Source organism: Chiloscyllium punctatum, chromosome 2 (genome assembly GCF_047496795.1).
Source record: "Chiloscyllium punctatum isolate Juve2018m chromosome 2, sChiPun1.3, whole genome shotgun sequence".
In the NCBI taxonomy this organism is placed as follows: domain Eukaryota; kingdom Metazoa; phylum Chordata; class Chondrichthyes; order Orectolobiformes; family Hemiscylliidae; genus Chiloscyllium; species Chiloscyllium punctatum.
In genome coordinates this window covers 13,643,442-13,660,513 of record NC_092740.1, presented here as the reverse complement: position 1 = coordinate 13,660,513, position 17,072 = coordinate 13,643,442, and the positions used below count along the sequence as shown (strand labels likewise).

Genomic DNA, 17,072 nt, shown 5'->3' with positions numbered 1-17,072 from the left:
ACTCAAGCACACAAGAAGTGTTGATGTGCTCCTCTGTTCACACCCAGAGGCAACTGCTGATGTCTAGGAACTTCCTGTTAAACTTGCAAGTGTTCTTGAAACAGCACTATTGGCACTCCACTGACCGCTTGGCTCTGGTTATCTCAATGGTTTGTGATTTTGAACACACCTCTCAAACCTCCTCACTTTCTCTGCTCTAAGGTGAACACTACTGGCTTTGGTAGTCTTTCCAGATAACTTCCCTCATTCCTGTTGCTGTTATGGGTTTATCGTACCAGTGAAACCATCTCTCTGCGATGGGGAACCCATTCATTCCCATTTCACCTGGTGCTGTGCTCATGACTTTCTGAGCAAGCCATAGGAAATTTGTAGTATGCAAACTGGACAGAAAGATCATGTGCCAAGTGAAACTCAGCAATTTATAAAGGTATACTGGTCATAAGGCCTAACTGGTCCAAGTCTCTCTCAAAACTCCTCTCATCGGTAATCATTGATCAGTAACCACCAGTGTAACTGAAATAAGTCCATCACCATTTTTTTACAAATGCACAGTACATGGACTCTGACCAGCTAGCTCAGAGTCAGTCCTTAGGGTGATGAGAGTCCCTGAGACTCCTATTTATATCTGTCAGCCAAGGTTCCCTGACTAGCTCCAATCAAGGAACTCGCGTTCAATGAGATCCACTTGGCCAACCTTTTTCTAATCACTACAGTAACCCTCAATTCCCTTCTCCTCATATCCTTATCTAGCCTCACCTGAAATGCATCTAAAGCATGTGTTTCATCGATTCCCTCTGTTAGTGTATTTCACAGTCTCTCTGCTCAGTGAGTTCCTTCCTTTAGTAATTGATCGTAGATGTGGGCATCACTGACTGGGCTAGCATTTATTGCCCATTCTAATTGCTCTGTGAGCAGCCTTCTTGAATCACTGCAATCCTTGTTGTTCAGGCCCACCCAGTCCTTTTGGAAAGGGAGTTCCAGGATATTTGCCACACTGAAGAAATGGTGACATAGTTCCAAATCAGGATGGTGAGTGACAGGAAAGGAACTTGCAGTTGTTGGAGTTCCCATGTGTCCGCTGCTGTGCTCTGGGTGGTAGAGGCTGTGGGTTGGGAAGGAGTGGATGGTTATGGATGTGGTGCCAATCAGGCAGGCTGCTTTGTCCTGGATGGTGTCAAGCTACCTTTTGGAGCTACAACCATCCAGGCAGGTGGGGAGTATTCCATCACACTCCTAACTTGTGTCTTGTGGACAGGCTTTGGTGAGTCTTTAAGGTGAGAAGGGAAAGATTTTAAAAAGACTTAAGGGGCAACCTTCTTCATGCAAAAGGTGGCAGTGTATGGAATTAGCTGCCAGAGGAGGTGGTGGAGGCTGGTACAATTACAACATTTAAAAGGCATCTGGATGGGTATATAACTAGGAAGGGTTTAGAGGAATATGGGCCAAATGTTGGCAACTGGGACTAGAATTGTTTAGGATATCTGGTCAGCATGGACAAGTTGGACCAAAGGCTCTATTTCCATGTTGCACATCCCCATGACTCTACGAGTCTGGAGGTGAGTTGCTCACTGCAGCATTCCTAGCTTCTGACCTACTGTTGTAGCCACTGTAGTTCAGGTGAGTTTCTGGTCAATGGTAACCCCAAGGACATTGATAATTGGGGATTCAATGATTGAGTGCCATGGGGCGATGGTTAGATTCTCTCTGACTGGAGTTGCTCATAGCCTAGCATTTGTGTGTTGCAAATAGAACTTGCCACTTGTCAGCCCAAGCCTGGATGTTGTCCAGACCTTGTTGTATCTGACCTAATAACTCCTTGTGTGGTTTGGTGTCATGTTTTGTTTGAAAGTGCCTTGGGATTTCTTGTTATGGTGAAGATTTTATATAAGTATAATTGGTTGTTGCACCTTAGTCTCCTCTTCTTCTGCACCATGTTATGATTAGCAGGGTCCCACAGATGTCATTAGGAAGCTAATGACAGGGCCATGACTCGCACTGTTACTAAGGCTCCTTATCTTAAGCAGATGGTCACTCAGAGGAGTTCTGTAACTTGGCAGCTGGTGAGGAACTGAGTGGCAGGTGGGAGGTTAGCCTTTCTCTGGCCTGGTGAGAAATGGGTTCAAATTGCTGCTGTTGCCTTTTGTTCTCTCTGAATGTGGTGGTGCTGATCTAATTTTTAAGTTTTGTTCAGTTGCAGGATCTCTGTGCTGGCCTCCACCTTCTGCATCAGCTCATGATGGATCTTCGTGCTAAATTACAGGCAAGAGTTTCATTAGTTAAACAAAATGTCCTTTTATCTGCTGTTAGTTAATGGTGCCAATTGCTCACCAAGCCTGTCCCAGATAGAGCAGAGCCCAACATAGTAATGGAGCTGGTTTAAAAAAAATGACAGAGTACCTGCACATCAGGCAAATGTGCAGGAAGATCCCATTATGTAATGCAGAACACTGAAAGATAATTTGAAGCCTAATTGCATTTCTTTTAGATAAATGGTTGCTTCCCCTTTGTAAATTCCACCCATTACTGAGTTAGGATGGGGCATTTTTATAAAGCTTAATAAATCTTTGCATATTTGATTTTGAAGATACGTGCATTTGCAGAAAGAGGCCATTTAAGTTTGCTTTGCCATTCAGTGTGATCATGGCTGATCTGATAATCTTCAATGCCACTTTCTGCCCTTATTCCCATCGCCCTTGATTCCCTAATAGTCTGCCTACCTCAGCCTTGAATATACTAATGACCTAGCCTCGACAGCCCTCTGCAGTGAGAAATTCCAGAGACACAGAAGAAACTCCTCCTCATCGCTGTCTTAAATAGGCATCTGCTCCCCCTGAAATTTAATCCTCTGTTCCTAGGATTCTCCCACAAGGGGGAAAACGTCTCCACATCGATTGTGTTAAGTCCCTGAAAAATCTTATCTGTTTTCATAAGGTCTCTTCTCATTCTTCTAAACTGCAGGGAGTAGGAGGCCAACTTGTCCTCATGCCTGCCCCACTGCCAGTATATCTTACCTTGGATAAGGGTATCAGAATTGCTCACAGCCTTCAGCTGTAGTCTGACCAGTGCCTTATATAATTTTAGCAAAATCTCCCTACTTTTATACTCCATTCCCTTTGAAATAAAGGTCAATGTTCCATTACCCTTCCTTGTTAGGCACTGAATTTGGATGCTAGCTTTTAGTGATTTATGTACAAAGACTCTCAAATCCCTCGGTTTCTTGGCTTTCTCCAGTTGTTCCACATGCACCCACCTTCATATCATGTTCCTAAGCATGTTGACTTAACAAAATCTGTCTACCACAAATTAAAAATGAGCAATTGATCCAGCATTAACTGTTGTTTATGGAAGAGAATTCCACAGTTTTTGTTGCCGTGGAGCAGTACGTACTGCAGGTTAGGGTCAATTCGTGGTGTTGGCTGCACAGCAGGTTTGTGATGCTAACAGCATCGGTTCAGTTCCTGCCCTGAATCCTGCAATCTCTCCCCTCGCTTGATGTGTGGTCCCCCTCAGGATAAACCACCACCAGTCATATCTCTCTCTCTCTCTCTCTCAAGTAAGAGCATGGATCAATGTGCAGGTGGGGGAGGGAGTGGGTGGTGGTTAGGGGAAGGCAGAGGGTGTTGACGGCAGAAGTCTGGTCTGACACATCCTTGTGGCTGGGAACCTATCTGAAGCCAGTTGATAAAATCTCCTAAGGTAGGACGTGGAGCCAATGGTCCCCCTCTGATTTTACTGCTCCCTTCCCTCTCATGATCTGTGATTGAAGCACCACACAGAGAAAGACATTCAGTGATACACAGGGGCTGGTTCTGTACAAACACAAGCAATATGTTCAAGTCATGTGCCCTTTTTTGAACTACCCAGGAACCTACATTATCATTTCCCATGGGAATGTGTTCTCCAATCAGAGTTGACTTACCAGCCAATCAGCAACATTTTCTCCTGTAGAAGAAAGTGATAGAGACAGAGAGATGTACAGCATGGAAATAGACCCATCGGTCCAACTCAACTATGCCGACCATATATCCTAACCTAATCTCTTCCAGTTTGTCAGCAATACACCCATATCCCTCTAAACCCTTCCTATTTATATACCCAACAAGATGCCTTTTAAATATTGGAATTGTCCCAGCCTCCACCACTTCCTCTGACCAGCTCATTCCATGCACACACCACCCTCTGCATGAAAAGGTTGCCCCTTAGGTCCCTTTTATATCTTGCCCCTCTCACCCTAAACCTATGCCCTTTAATTCTGGACTCCCCGACCCCAGGGAAAAGACTTTGTCTATTTATCCTATCCATGTCCCTCATGATTTTATAAGGTCACTGCTCTGCTTCTGATGCTCCAGGGTAAACACCCCCAGCCTATACAGCCTCTTCCTAAAGCTCAAATCCTCCAACGCTGGCAACATCCTTGTAAATCTTTTCTGAACCCTTTCAAGTTTCAGAACATCCTTTCAATAGGAAGCAGACGAGAATTCAATATTCCAAAAGTGGCATAACCAGTGTCCTGTACAGCCGCAATATGACCTCCCAACTCCTGTACTCAATACTCTGACCAACAAAGGAAAGCATACCAAATGTCATTGTCACTATTCTATCTACCTGCGACTCTACTTTCAAGGAGCTATGAACCTACACTCCAAGGTCTCTTTGTTCAGCAACATTCCCGAGGACCTTATCATTAAGTGTATAGCTCTGCTCTGATTTGCTTTTCCAAAATGCAGCAACTTGGGGATCCTTGTGTTTGGTTCTGTGATGAAGCTGCTCCTTTCACAAAGTTGTGTTGTCCTTGTTTTTTTTCCAAAAGTGTTATATGATATCAGATCCGAAATATCTGGCTTGATCTACTTGAAGAAGCTTTTAAGTTAAAAAAAAACACTTGTGCAATGAAAGGGGAGTGGCCAGTTCTCCCAACACAGCTTTTCTCTGGTTTGGTTTATAGCAGGCTGGCTATTCAGAGCAGTCAGTCAGTCAGTTTTGAGGCTGCTGGTCCAGGAAACAGCTACATGGAAGCTGTTCCATGCTGAATCCCTTTGCCATCTCTCTTTCTCCTGTAAGACCGTGTGTTTGATTTTACCTTTTGTGCCAAGGGGTGTTCATGGGGATTGTTGCAGGAATTTGGAACAGCATTATTAAGTTGGGATAGTCTGTTGGGTTTCGGATAGGTTATTAGGTATTCTGTTCTCTTTTGTTTGTTTTATGCTTCAGTATGTGGAGGTACTTACTGGAGAAAGTGCAAAACCTGACCTACTCTTGGGAAATAAGGCAGGGCAGGTGACTGAGGTGTCAGTGGGGGGGCACTTTGGGGCCAGTGACCATAATTCTATTAGCTTTAAAATAGAGATGGAAAAGGATAGATCAGATCTAAAAGTTGAAGTTCTAAATTGGAGAAAGAACTTTCAAAAGCTGATTGGGGGCAGATGTTTGCAGGTAAAGGGATGGCTGGAAAATGGGAAGCCTTCAGAATGAGATAACAAGAGTCCAGAAAAAGTATATTCCTGTTTGGGTGAAAGGAAAGGCTGGTAGGTATAGGGAATGCTGGATGACTAAAGAAATTGAGGGTTTTGGTTAAGAAAAAAAAGGAAGCACATGTCAGGTATAGACAGGATAGATCGAGTGAATCCTTAGAAGAGTATAAAGGCAGTAGGAGTATACTTAAGAGAGAAATCAGGAGGGCAAAAAGGGGACATGAGATAGCTTTGGCAAATAGAGATAAGGAGAATCCAAAGGGTTTTTACAAATACATTAAGGACAAAAGGGTAACTAAGGAGAGAATAGGGTCCCTCAACAATCAGCAAGGCAGCTTTTGTGTGGAGCCACAGAAAATGGGGGAGATACTAAACAAGTATTTTGCATCAGTATTTGTGGAAAAGGATATGGAAGATATAGACTGTGGGGAAATAAATGGTGACATTTTGAAAAATGTCCACATTACAGAAGAGGAAGTGCAAGATGTCTTGAAACGCAAAAAAGTGGATAAATCCCCAGTATCTGATCAGGTGTACCCTAGAATTCTGTGGGAAACTAGGGAAGTGATTGCTGGGCCTCTTGCTGAGATATTTGTATCATCGATAGTCACAGGTGCAGTGCCGGTAGACTGGAGGTTGGCTAACGTGGTGCCACTGTTTAAGAAGGGCGGTAAAGACAAGCCAGGGAACTATAGACCGGTGAGCCTAACCTCAGTGGTGGGCAAGTTGTTGGAGGGAATCCTGGGGGACAGGATATACATGTATTTGGAAAGGCAAGGACTGATTAGGGATAGTCAACATGGCTTTGTGCGTGGGAAATCATGTCTCACGAACTTGATTGAGATTTTTGAAAAAGTAACAAAGAAGATTGATGAGGGCAGAGTGGTAATTGTGATCTATATGGCCTTCAGTAAGGTGGTCGACAAGGTTCCCCGTGGGAGACTGGTTAACAAGGTTAGATCTCACGGATTATAGGGAGAACTAGCCATTTGGCTACAGAACTGGCTCAAAGGTAGAAGACAGAGGGTGGTGATGGAGGGTTGTTTTTCAGATTGGAGGCCGACCAGTGGAGTGCCACAAGGATCGGTGCTGGGTCCACTAATTTTCATCATTTACATAATTGATTTGGATGTGAGCATAAGAGGTACAGTTAGTAAGTTTGCTGATGACATCAGAATTGGAGGTGTAGTGGAAAGTAAAGAAGGTTACCTCAGATTACAACAGGATCTTGATCAGATGGGCCAGTGGGCTGAGAAATGGTAGATGGAGTTTAATTCAGATAAATGAAAGATGCTGCATTTTGGGAAAGCAAATCTTAGCAGGACTTCTGTACTTAATGGTAAGGTCCTAGGGAGTGTTGTTGAACAAAGAGACCTTGGAGTGCAGGTTCATAGCTCCTTGAAAGTGGAGACATAGGGAGATAGGATAGTGAAGAAGGCGTTTGGTATGCTTTCTTTTATTGGTCAGAGTATTGAGTACAGGAGTTGGGAGGTCATGTTGCGGCTGTACAGGACATTGGTTAGGCCACTGTTGGAATATTGCGTGCAGTTCTGGTCTCCTTCCTATCGGAAAGATGTTGTGAAACTGGAAAGGATTCAGAAAAGATTTACAAGGATGTTGCCAGGATTGGAGGATTTGAGTTTTTGGGAGAGGTTGAACAGGCTGGGGCTGTTTTCCCTGGAGCATCGGAGGCTGCGGCGTGACCTTATAGAGGTTTATAAAATCATGAGGAGCATGGATATGATAAATAGACAAAATTTTTTCCTTGGGGTGGGGGATTACAGAACTAGAGGACATAGGTTTAGGGTGAGTGGGGAAAGATATAAGAGACCTAAGGGGCAACTTTTTCACACAGAGGGTGATACGTGTATGGAATGAGCTACCAAAGGAAGTGGTGGAGGCTGGTACAATTGCAACATTTAAAATGGATGGGTATATGAATAGAAAGGGTTTGGAGGGATATGGGCCGGGTGCTGACAGGTGGGACTAGATTGGATTGGGATATCTGGTCAGCATGGACGGGTTGGACCGAAGGGTCTGTTTCCATGCTGTACATCTCTATGATTGTATTTGGTAGTCTTGCAAATAAATTCTGTTTAGTTTTAATCTAAAGTGTTTGGGCCAGCTGCATCACTCCTGGAGTATCCATGTTACACCTGCTCAAAACAACGAGCAAAGTTAGGGTCTGGGCTACTTCCCTGAATTGTTTTGAGGGGGTCTGGCCTGGTCCAGATGCATTCAAGACTTTTCAGCAACTCCTCTCTCTTCGCTGAAGTAACCCATTATGTATTCAGTCACCAGCTCTTATCAGCAATGATAGTATTGTGGTTCTGATCAAGGTTTCTGTTCTGAATTCCACAGGCCCATCACCTCTGGAAGCTATTCTGCACAGTTGAGCTCCAACTGATCCCCATTTTGGCCGGTGAGCATCGAGGTGTTGTCCATTCGAGTGTCATATGGTGTTCATCTCTTCATCACTTTTTCCAGATTTGATCTTCCTCTCTGCCTGATCTTCATGGACAGAGGAATAGGGTAACCTTCCAAGTAAATGCAAAATACGGAAATGCTCCAAAGAGGAATCATATCGAAACATTAACTCAGTTTCTGTCTCCTTGGATGCTGCCTGATAGAACATAGAACATAGAACAATACAGAACAGAACAGGCCCTTCGGCCCACGATGTTGTGCCGAACTTCTAACCTAGATTAAGCACCCATCCATGTACCCATCTAAATGCCGCTTAAAGGTCGCCAATGATTCTGACTCTACCACTCCCTCGGGCAGCGCATTCCATGCCCCCACCACTCTCTGGGTAAAGAACCCACCCCTGACATCTCCCCTATACCTTCCACCCTTCACCTTAAATTTATGTCCCCTTGTAACACTCTGTTGTACCCGGGGAAAAAGTTTCTGACTGTCTACTCTATCTATTCCTCTGATCATCTTATAAACCTCTATCAAGTCACCCCTCATCCTTCGCCGTTCCAACGGGAAAAGGCCGAGAACTCTCAACCTATTCTCATACGACCTATTCTCCATTCCAGGCAACATCCTGGTAAATCTCCTCTGCACCCTCTCCAAAGCTTCCACATCTTTCCTAAAGTGAGGCGACCAGAACTGCACACAGTACTCCAACTGTGGCCTAACCAAAGTCCTGTACAGCTGCAACATCACCTCACGACTCTTGAATTCAATCCCTCTGCTAATGAACGATAATACTCCATAGGCCTTCTTACAAACTCTATCCACCTGAGTGGCAACTTTCAAAGATCTATGTACATAGACCCCAAGATCCCTCTGTTCCTCCACCTGACTAAGAACCCTACCATTAACCCTGTATTCCGCATTCTTATTTGTTCTTCCAAAATGGACAACCTCACACTTGGCAGGGTTGAACTCCATCTGCCACTCCTCAGCCCAGCTCTGCAACATATCTAAGTCCCTTTGCAAACGACAAATGCCCTCCTTACTGTCCACAACTCCACCTATCTTTGTATCATCTGCAAATTTACTGACCCACCCTTCGACTCCCTCATCTAAGTCATTAATGATCTGCTGAGTTTTCCCAGTATTTTCAGTTAGTATTTCAGAATGCATTGAGCCTGTATTGCTGCTAATCATTTACACCATAGCTGATTTGTATCTCAACTTTACTTCAGTTCCATATTCTTGAATGCTGGGGAGCAACTTAGTCAAATATAAAGTTGCCATTATACCACAAGAAGGTTGTTCACAGTTTTGAAGGTGAAGACAAAGTAACAAATCATAGCCAATACTTGCTCATCACTAACCTGATCAAGAACCATCTTTAACATCAGGAGAATGAACTTTGAAGTTTCAACTCCTTGAAGCCACATTGATGCAAATGATGGACAGAATGACGTTGGTTAATTTTACTTCCTCCTATATCACATGAATCTAACTGCATTAAATGCTGAAATATCTAAAGGTCACATTGGTGATTCGATACAACTGTGTTGATGGTAATTGATGGAAATGGGGAACATTCGTCAACAGGTCTTGCCAGAGACACCCTCCTTCTATGAAAAAAGAAAAACAACGAAAGGAATGAAGGGATTTGGGGATGGTGTGAGAAGATCCCTTTGAGGTAGAAGATCAGCCATGAATCTAGTTGATCTAACACAGCAGGCTAGAGCATTCAAATCACCTAGTCTAGTTCCTATTTTCTTTGATAAATCCTATCAAAGAATTCCATCCTAAAATAAAGTAAGGATACAGCTATTTGAGGTGTTGTTAGAACATGAAAAGGTGCTATACAAATGCACATCTTTTCCTTTCTGAAAATGTAAATTATAAATATTAGGTTCAGTGATAAGATGTGTCTTGTTTATTCACAGTGATGGAAACCTTCAGAATACATGTCAACAAAGAAGATCTGAAGAGAACATCTGAACTCCTTGGGGTATCCAGATTAGTTTTGTAATGCTTTTTGAAGTGCACTGTGCGGTGGATAATTGAGTTTTTCCTCAGTGTTGTTCACGGATGTTGCACTGATTTATATTGACAGTTGTGATACCATGCATATCATAGTGCCATATATCCCTTATCTAAGCTGGCCAGTTATTTTCTGGGCATAATGTTTTCATGGTATAAGTAAACGCAATCTGAGGTGGCTCAGAGATTACTTGGCCAGTGACCCAATGGTTGAAATGTGTTCTTCACATTTAGCCAGCCTGCAGCTCCAATACAACCAGTGTTTGAAGACTACTTTGTGCTTGTAATAAAAGTATAATATGCCTGTGTGCATTGGCTTAAAAAGCTAATATTCTAAGGGCATAACATCTGTGCATTCTGGCTGTACTATACTTAATACCTGCATGTAAAATGTTACAATTTTGACTCAACCTTTTCATATTGGATTAGTAAGGCTTTGTGATAACATCTTAAGATCGTTAATTATAGCCTGTCCAACCTTGCCTCATAAGACAACCTGCCTATTCCAGATAATAGACTATAAACATTCTCTAAACTGTCTCCGACGCACTTACATCCTTTCTTAAATAAGGAGACCAATATTTTGTACAATACTCCGGATGTGGTCTCACCAGTGCCCTGTATGTCTGAAACATAATATCACAATTTTTGTAACAAACAAGAATAGAAATTGCTGGAGAAACTCAGCAGTGGCCATCATCTGTGGAGAGCAAATAGCTAACATTGGCTCTCATGTGACCTCAGCGTGGACTTGCAATTTCGAGGTGCAATCCCACCATGCTAAGCACTAAAAAATTACTGTAATGTTTGAACTTGCAGCTTTATTTTGTTACTTTCAACTTATAACTAAGAAGGTCTACAATATGTAATGTTTAACCTTATTTTGTATATTGGACACTATACTATAATTACTGCCATGTTTAACTTTTAATTGGTTCTTTTTTTTTCTACCTTGTTCTTAAGATTCTGACCCTAGGTACTTGGACTAAGATGGTGCCTTGTGTGATCACATTATATAGTTGCCACTGTACTCCTGTACTTTTGTACTTGAGTAAACATGACAATAAAATCAAAATCAAATCAACATTTCGGGCCCAGTGACCCTTCTTTAGAACTGGCTTCAGCCCCTCCTTTTGTATTCAATTCCCTTTGCAGTAAATGATGGTGTTTCATCATCCTTCCTGATTACTTGCAGTACCTACATGCTAACGTTTCGCGATTCTTGCACAAGCACACACATCTCTCTGGATCTTGGAGCCCTGTAATCTCTCCCCATTTAGATAACATGCTTCATTTTTATTCTTCCTGCCAAAACAGTTAAGTTCACATTTTCCCACTCCCTTAATGTATCTTTTCTTTTGTAGCCTCCTTGTGTCCTCTTCATCTACCTTTTCACCTTTGTATCATCAGCAAATTTGACAAGCCAATCCTCCACCTCTTCACGTAATTATTTAAATTAGAATCTACTGAGATCCCAGTACTGATTCTGCAGCAGACCACTCATTCAAAAATCAATCATATTATGGTCACTGCTACTTAGAGTCACCTTCACTATGAGAAACATAGAGAATAGGAGCAAGAGTAGGCCATTTGACCCGTCAAGCTTGGACAGCCATTCAGTATGACCATGACATCATCCAACTCACTCCCCGTTCCTGCTTTTCCCCCCACACTCTTATCTCTTTAGTCCCAAGATCTATATCTAATTCCTTGAAGATATTCCATGTTTTAGCCTCAATGGCTTTCTACTGAAAAGAATTCCACAGGCTCTCCATTCTCTCGGTGAAGAAATTTCTCCTCAAGTCAGTCCTAAATAGCCTCCCCTTACCTCTTAGACTGCCGCGCCTGGGTCTGGGAACATCATTCCTGTGTTTACCTTGTCCCTAAAATCCCTTTATAGGTTTCTGTGCAATTCCCCCATTCCCCATCCCCCCTTTTCTAAACCCCAGCCAATACAGTCCAATAGATCAAGTGTCAGCCCTGCCATTCCAGGAATGAGTCTGGTAAATCTTTGATGCAGAATGAATCCTCTTGCTATGAAGGCCAACAGTGCCATTTCCCTTCTTCACTGCCTACTGCTCCTGCATGCTTACTTTCAGCGACTGGTGTACAAAGACATTGAAGTCACATTGCATCTCTCCTTTTCCCAATCTATCCCCATTCAGATGATAATTTGCCTGCCTGTTTATGCTTCCAGAGTGAATAACCTCACATTTATTCTCATTATACTTCAATCTGCCATACATTTGTCCTTTCACTCAACTTGTTCAATTCACACTGAAGCATCGCTGCATCCTCCTTACTGTTCACCCTCCCATTCAGCTTTGTGTTGTCTGCAAACTTGGATATATTTGATTTAGTTCCCTCAACTAAATCTATGATATATATTGTGAATAACTGGGGTCCAAGCACTGATCCTTGTGGTTTCCTCCCGGTCACTGCCTGCCACTCAAAAATTACTCATATTCCCACACTATGCTTCTGTCTGCCTGCCAGTTCTCTGTCGACATCAGTTCACTAGCCCCAATCCCAAGCACTTTAATTTTACATTCTGGTCTTTTATGTGGGACATTATTGAAAACCGCCTGAATGTACAAGTAAACCACATCTACTGGCTCCCCCTTATCAACTCTGCTAGTTACATACCCACAAAGTTCCAGTTGATTTGTCAAGCATGATTTCCCACTTGTAAATCCGTGCTAACTCAGTCTGAACCTGCCACCGTTTTCCAAGTGCTCTGCTATTAAAACATTTATGATGGACCCCAGCACTTTTGCCAACTACGGATGGCAGACTATCCAGTCTATAATTCCTTGCTTTCTCTCTTTGTGGTATTAGATTAGCTACTCTCCAGTCTGTAGGAATTGTTCCGGAGTCCACAGAATCATGAAAGATGACCAATGTATTCACTCCATCTGGGACCACTTCCTTAAGGATCGTAGATTATCAGATCCTAGGGATTTTTCAGCCTTTACTTTCCCTGATACCATTTCCCTACTAATACGGATTTTCTTCAGTTCCTACTGTTCACTAGACTCTGTATTCCCGAACATTTTTGGGATGTTATTTGTGTTCTCCTTTGTGAAGATGAAACTACAATGTGAATTTAATTATTCTGCCATTTCTTTATTCCCCATTATAACTGTCCTGTTTCTGACTGGAAGGAACATTCATTCATTTTAACTTTTTTTTTCTCTTCACATACCTATAGAAGCTTTTAAATCAGTTTCTATGTTCCCTGCTGGTTTACTCCCATACTCTGTTTTCCTTTCTTAATCAATCCCTTTCTCCTTCTTTGCTGAAATCTATACTGTTGCCAATCCCCAGGTCTGCTGGGCTGATTTGTATGCCCTTCTCGGATCTAATACTATCCCTAATTTCCCTTGTTAGCATTGCAGGATTCAGGTGGAGGTGCTCCCAACAATACAGATCCCATTTTCTTTAGTACAATGTCAGTGTCCACAAACTGGAACCATTGTCTCCCACATCAATCTTTGAGCCACAAATTCATCTCTCTAATCTGTTTTGCTCTATGCCAGCTTGACGGGGCTCAGGTAATAATTCAGAGATACTGACTCCACTTCTCACTCCTCATACTAACTATTGCAGAACCTGTTCCTTTTTCCTGCCTCTGCTCCTGCTACCTATATGGAACACAGCGACTGGATCCTTCCTGTCCCACTACAGATTCCTCTGCAACACTGTGCTGATGTTCTGAGCCCTGGCACCAAATAGGGAACAGAGACATTTGGACTCAAGCTCTTTGCTGTGGGGAACAGTGTCAATACCCCCCCCTTTATACCATCCCCCCAACAGCACTTCATAATCTTACAGTAATCAGAGTCCTGTTTTGTTCACCTGAGACTGAAAATGATTGACACAGATATCAAACGGCCCCTAAATTACTTGTGACTCTCTCTGGTGCTACAGTCCCTGGTTTTCAGCTCTTCAACATTGGCAATGTCTGGGCTGAGTCTATAATCAGAGGCATCAGATAATTTGTTGCCACACTGCCTTTGCACTTATAAATTGCGGGCTTAATTGAATAAATTCAAGAGGCATGGAGAGCTGAGTCCTGATCCAGCTCTCACTGATGTGCATTGACCTTACAAAATGTAGAAGATATGAATTAAACCCAGACAAAATCATGAGAAGCATAGATAGGGTAAATAGACAAGGGCTTTTCTGTAGGGTGGGGGTGTCCATAACTAGAGGGCATAGGTTTAGGGTGAGAAGGGAAAGATTTAAAAGGGATCTAAAGGGCAGCTTTTTCACGCAGAGGGTTGAACGTGTATGGAATGAGCTGCCAGAAGAAGTGGTGGAGGCTGGAATAATTACAACATTTAAAAGGCATCTTGATTGGTACATGAATAGGAAGGGTTTAGAGGGATATGGGCCAAGTGCTGGAAAATAGTACTAGATTAATTTAGGATATCTGATCAGCATGGACGAGTTGGTCTGTTTCCATGCTTTACATTTCTATGACTGACTATAACACTAGAAATAGACAGTGGTTCCACCATCATTAAATGAGAGATGTTTATAAGGCAGAAGATGGAGTAGTATTGGTAAGGAACTGTTATTAAAGATCTATCGTGTTATGTTGGATATTTGTAGGTGCACCAAAAACAGTTAGAACAGGCAGCCCATCAGGTGGCAGGAGAGCAGTTCCTGTTGACCAGCAGCAATCAGCTTCGTCAGGTAAGCTCACTTTTCCAAAGATGTGAAACGTTAGTTCAACTAATCCAATCATTCAGGTCAGAGAGTCAAATTTACACGTGGCTTTTCCTTCCCCAGCCACAATCGATCTCACTCACTGCCGAGTGAAACATCCAATTGCCTTTTAAGTCTGAAACAGCATTGGCAAAACGTGCTGGCAGCTTGCTTTTAATCAGTGCAGCAATTGCTTCCATAATGAAAACAAAAAAATGCTAGCGACCACAGCAGCTCAGGCAGTATCCTTGGAGAGAGAGCAAGCTAACGTTTCGAGTCTAGATGACCCTTCGTCAGAGCTGACGTGACGTTAGCTTGCTCTCTCTCCGTGGATGCTGCCTGACCTGCTGTGATTGCCAGCATTTTTTGATTTCAGTACAGATCCCAGCATCTGCAGTAATTTACTTCCACAATCTTTGATTTTTAAAACAGTCCCTTTCCCATTTCAGTCCACAATCAATAATAGAGGAAAATAAAAACATCTATGCGTTTCTGTAGCTATTCTCAGAGAGAGTCCATTCAGGGCTCTTACATTTCTTTGAGATGACCTTCTCGCTAAAATCCCTTTGGGAGCCCTGGCTGCTTCAGAACACCCCAGGATTGCTGAGCCTGTATGAATACTAATGCAGACCTGTCCTCTGGGTAGCATTGTCCAAAGCCCGGATCGACTGATACAAAAATATAAGTTCAGATCCCACCACCTCCGACCGGGAATTTAAATTCAGTGAATTGAATAAATCTGGAATAAATGTGAGTATCAGGAGGTGTTCATGAAACTACCAGATTATTGTTAAAAACTCAAAGAAAGAACTGGGACTGCTGGAAATCGGAAACAAAAACAGAAATAGCTGGAGGAACTGGCAGTATCTGTGGGGAGAAAAGAGAGTTAGCATTTTGAGACTGGTGACCTTTCTTCAGAACAGTCTGCTTTCTCTCCACAGAGGCTGCCAGACCTGCTGAGTTTCTGCAGCAGTTACTGTCTTTGTAAAAACTCATCTGGTTCACTAATGTTCTTTAAGTTTGAAAAAAAAAATTAAATTATTCATCATTTTGTGTATTTATTTCAATAAAATTGAAGATAACTGATTAATATGCAGGATGAATCCCGGGTATCAGAGGAAATGCTGGCGGTTCCAGTCGGAACTGTAGTGCATTTTGCTGTCTATAAGGGACAGTGAATTCAGATAGAGTGTGAAGCCAGTTAGCAATCAACGTTCCCTGATGGGCTGCTTACACTTGTGACTGAACAGCATTTTGAACTTTCCTGTTGTTTTGCATTGAGGTAGATTCTTTTCGACAAACTCCACTTGCACCTGCTTTGTGAGAAAAAGAAGCTCCCAAAAACAGACCTCGGACAGCAACTATCAACTTCTGAGGCAGCGGTGAGTCTGGCTTCACCTCCGGGGAGTGATTGGACATGTAGTACCTGGCTCAGGTTTGGAGCTCTTACATTGAAATCATGAGGGCATGGATAGGGTAAATAGACAAGGACTTTTCCCTGGCGTGGGGAACGAGAGGGCATAGTTTTAGGGTGAGGGGGCAAGATTTAAAAGGGACCTCAGGGGCAACTTCTTCACATAGAGGGTGATGTGTGATGGAATGAGCTACCAGATGAAGTGGTGGAGGCTGGTACAATTACAAGTTTAAAAGGCATCTGGATGGGTATATCAATAGGAACGGTTTAGAGGGATGTGAGCCAGGTGCTGGCAAATGGGACTAGATTGATTTAGGATATCAGGTTGCATGGATGAATTGGACCAAGGATCTATTTCTGTGCTGTATATCTCTATGACTAAGTCTGGCAGAGGGGGTGAGGTGGGAATGGAAGTGATTCAAATGGAGCAGAGACACCATTGCACCATGCACACCTGGAATCCTGTCATTTGTTTCTGTGTCGTATGTCCGACATAATTGAATGAGTCCAATTCCCCCTCCTTGGAGGTGGCAAGGAAGGTGGTGAAAAGGACACATAATTGGTCCTAGAGAAATATTTGCCTCCTTTCTCGCTATCTCATTAATTGACTACTTGTCAAAAAGGTCCTTTGAGAATCTTATTAACTCAGCATCAATAATTAATGCTCACCAGCTTGATTTCTCCCCTTCCCATTAGGTGAGAAAAGTAGGCTATTTCTAGACTGAGAATGAGGGCTACCTGCCTTCTGAGTTAATGAGGTGGTCTCCATTTGCCCCTATCTGGGGCCAAGCAGAATTAGGGATGGGGGACAAGGGAATGGCCACCTCTGATTCCTCTCCCTGTGACCCTTAACCCCAAGACGTGAAGGAAAAGCACTTACCTTCATACTGTTTCAGCCCCTCTAATTTCCAGCGTCCAGAAGCAGCTAGCCTCTAATTGGCTGGCCAGCATCTTCTGGTGGGGTGGGATTTCACTATCGATGCTTGGGATTCTCCAAGACATTCACCTGTCACATCATA

General features: G+C 42.9%; 1 protein-coding gene across 1 annotated transcript in view; it reads left to right on the top strand.

Annotated features, from left to right (window-relative positions):
* Positions 1 to 15,817, top strand: part of LOC140493762 (DNA polymerase nu-like) — an 80,027-nt gene extending 64,210 nt beyond the window's left edge. Inside the window, exons 9-13 of the mRNA XM_072592617.1 lie at positions 2,192 to 2,260; positions 7,833 to 7,893; positions 9,830 to 9,894; positions 14,544 to 14,627; positions 15,737 to 15,817. Coding sequence (XP_072448718.1) covers positions 2,192 to 2,260; positions 7,833 to 7,893; positions 9,830 to 9,894; positions 14,544 to 14,627; positions 15,737 to 15,817 — 360 coding nt within the window. The remainder of the gene's footprint in view (positions 1 to 2,191; positions 2,261 to 7,832; positions 7,894 to 9,829; positions 9,895 to 14,543; positions 14,628 to 15,736) is intronic.
* Positions 15,818 to 17,072: the final 1,255 nt, after the last annotated feature.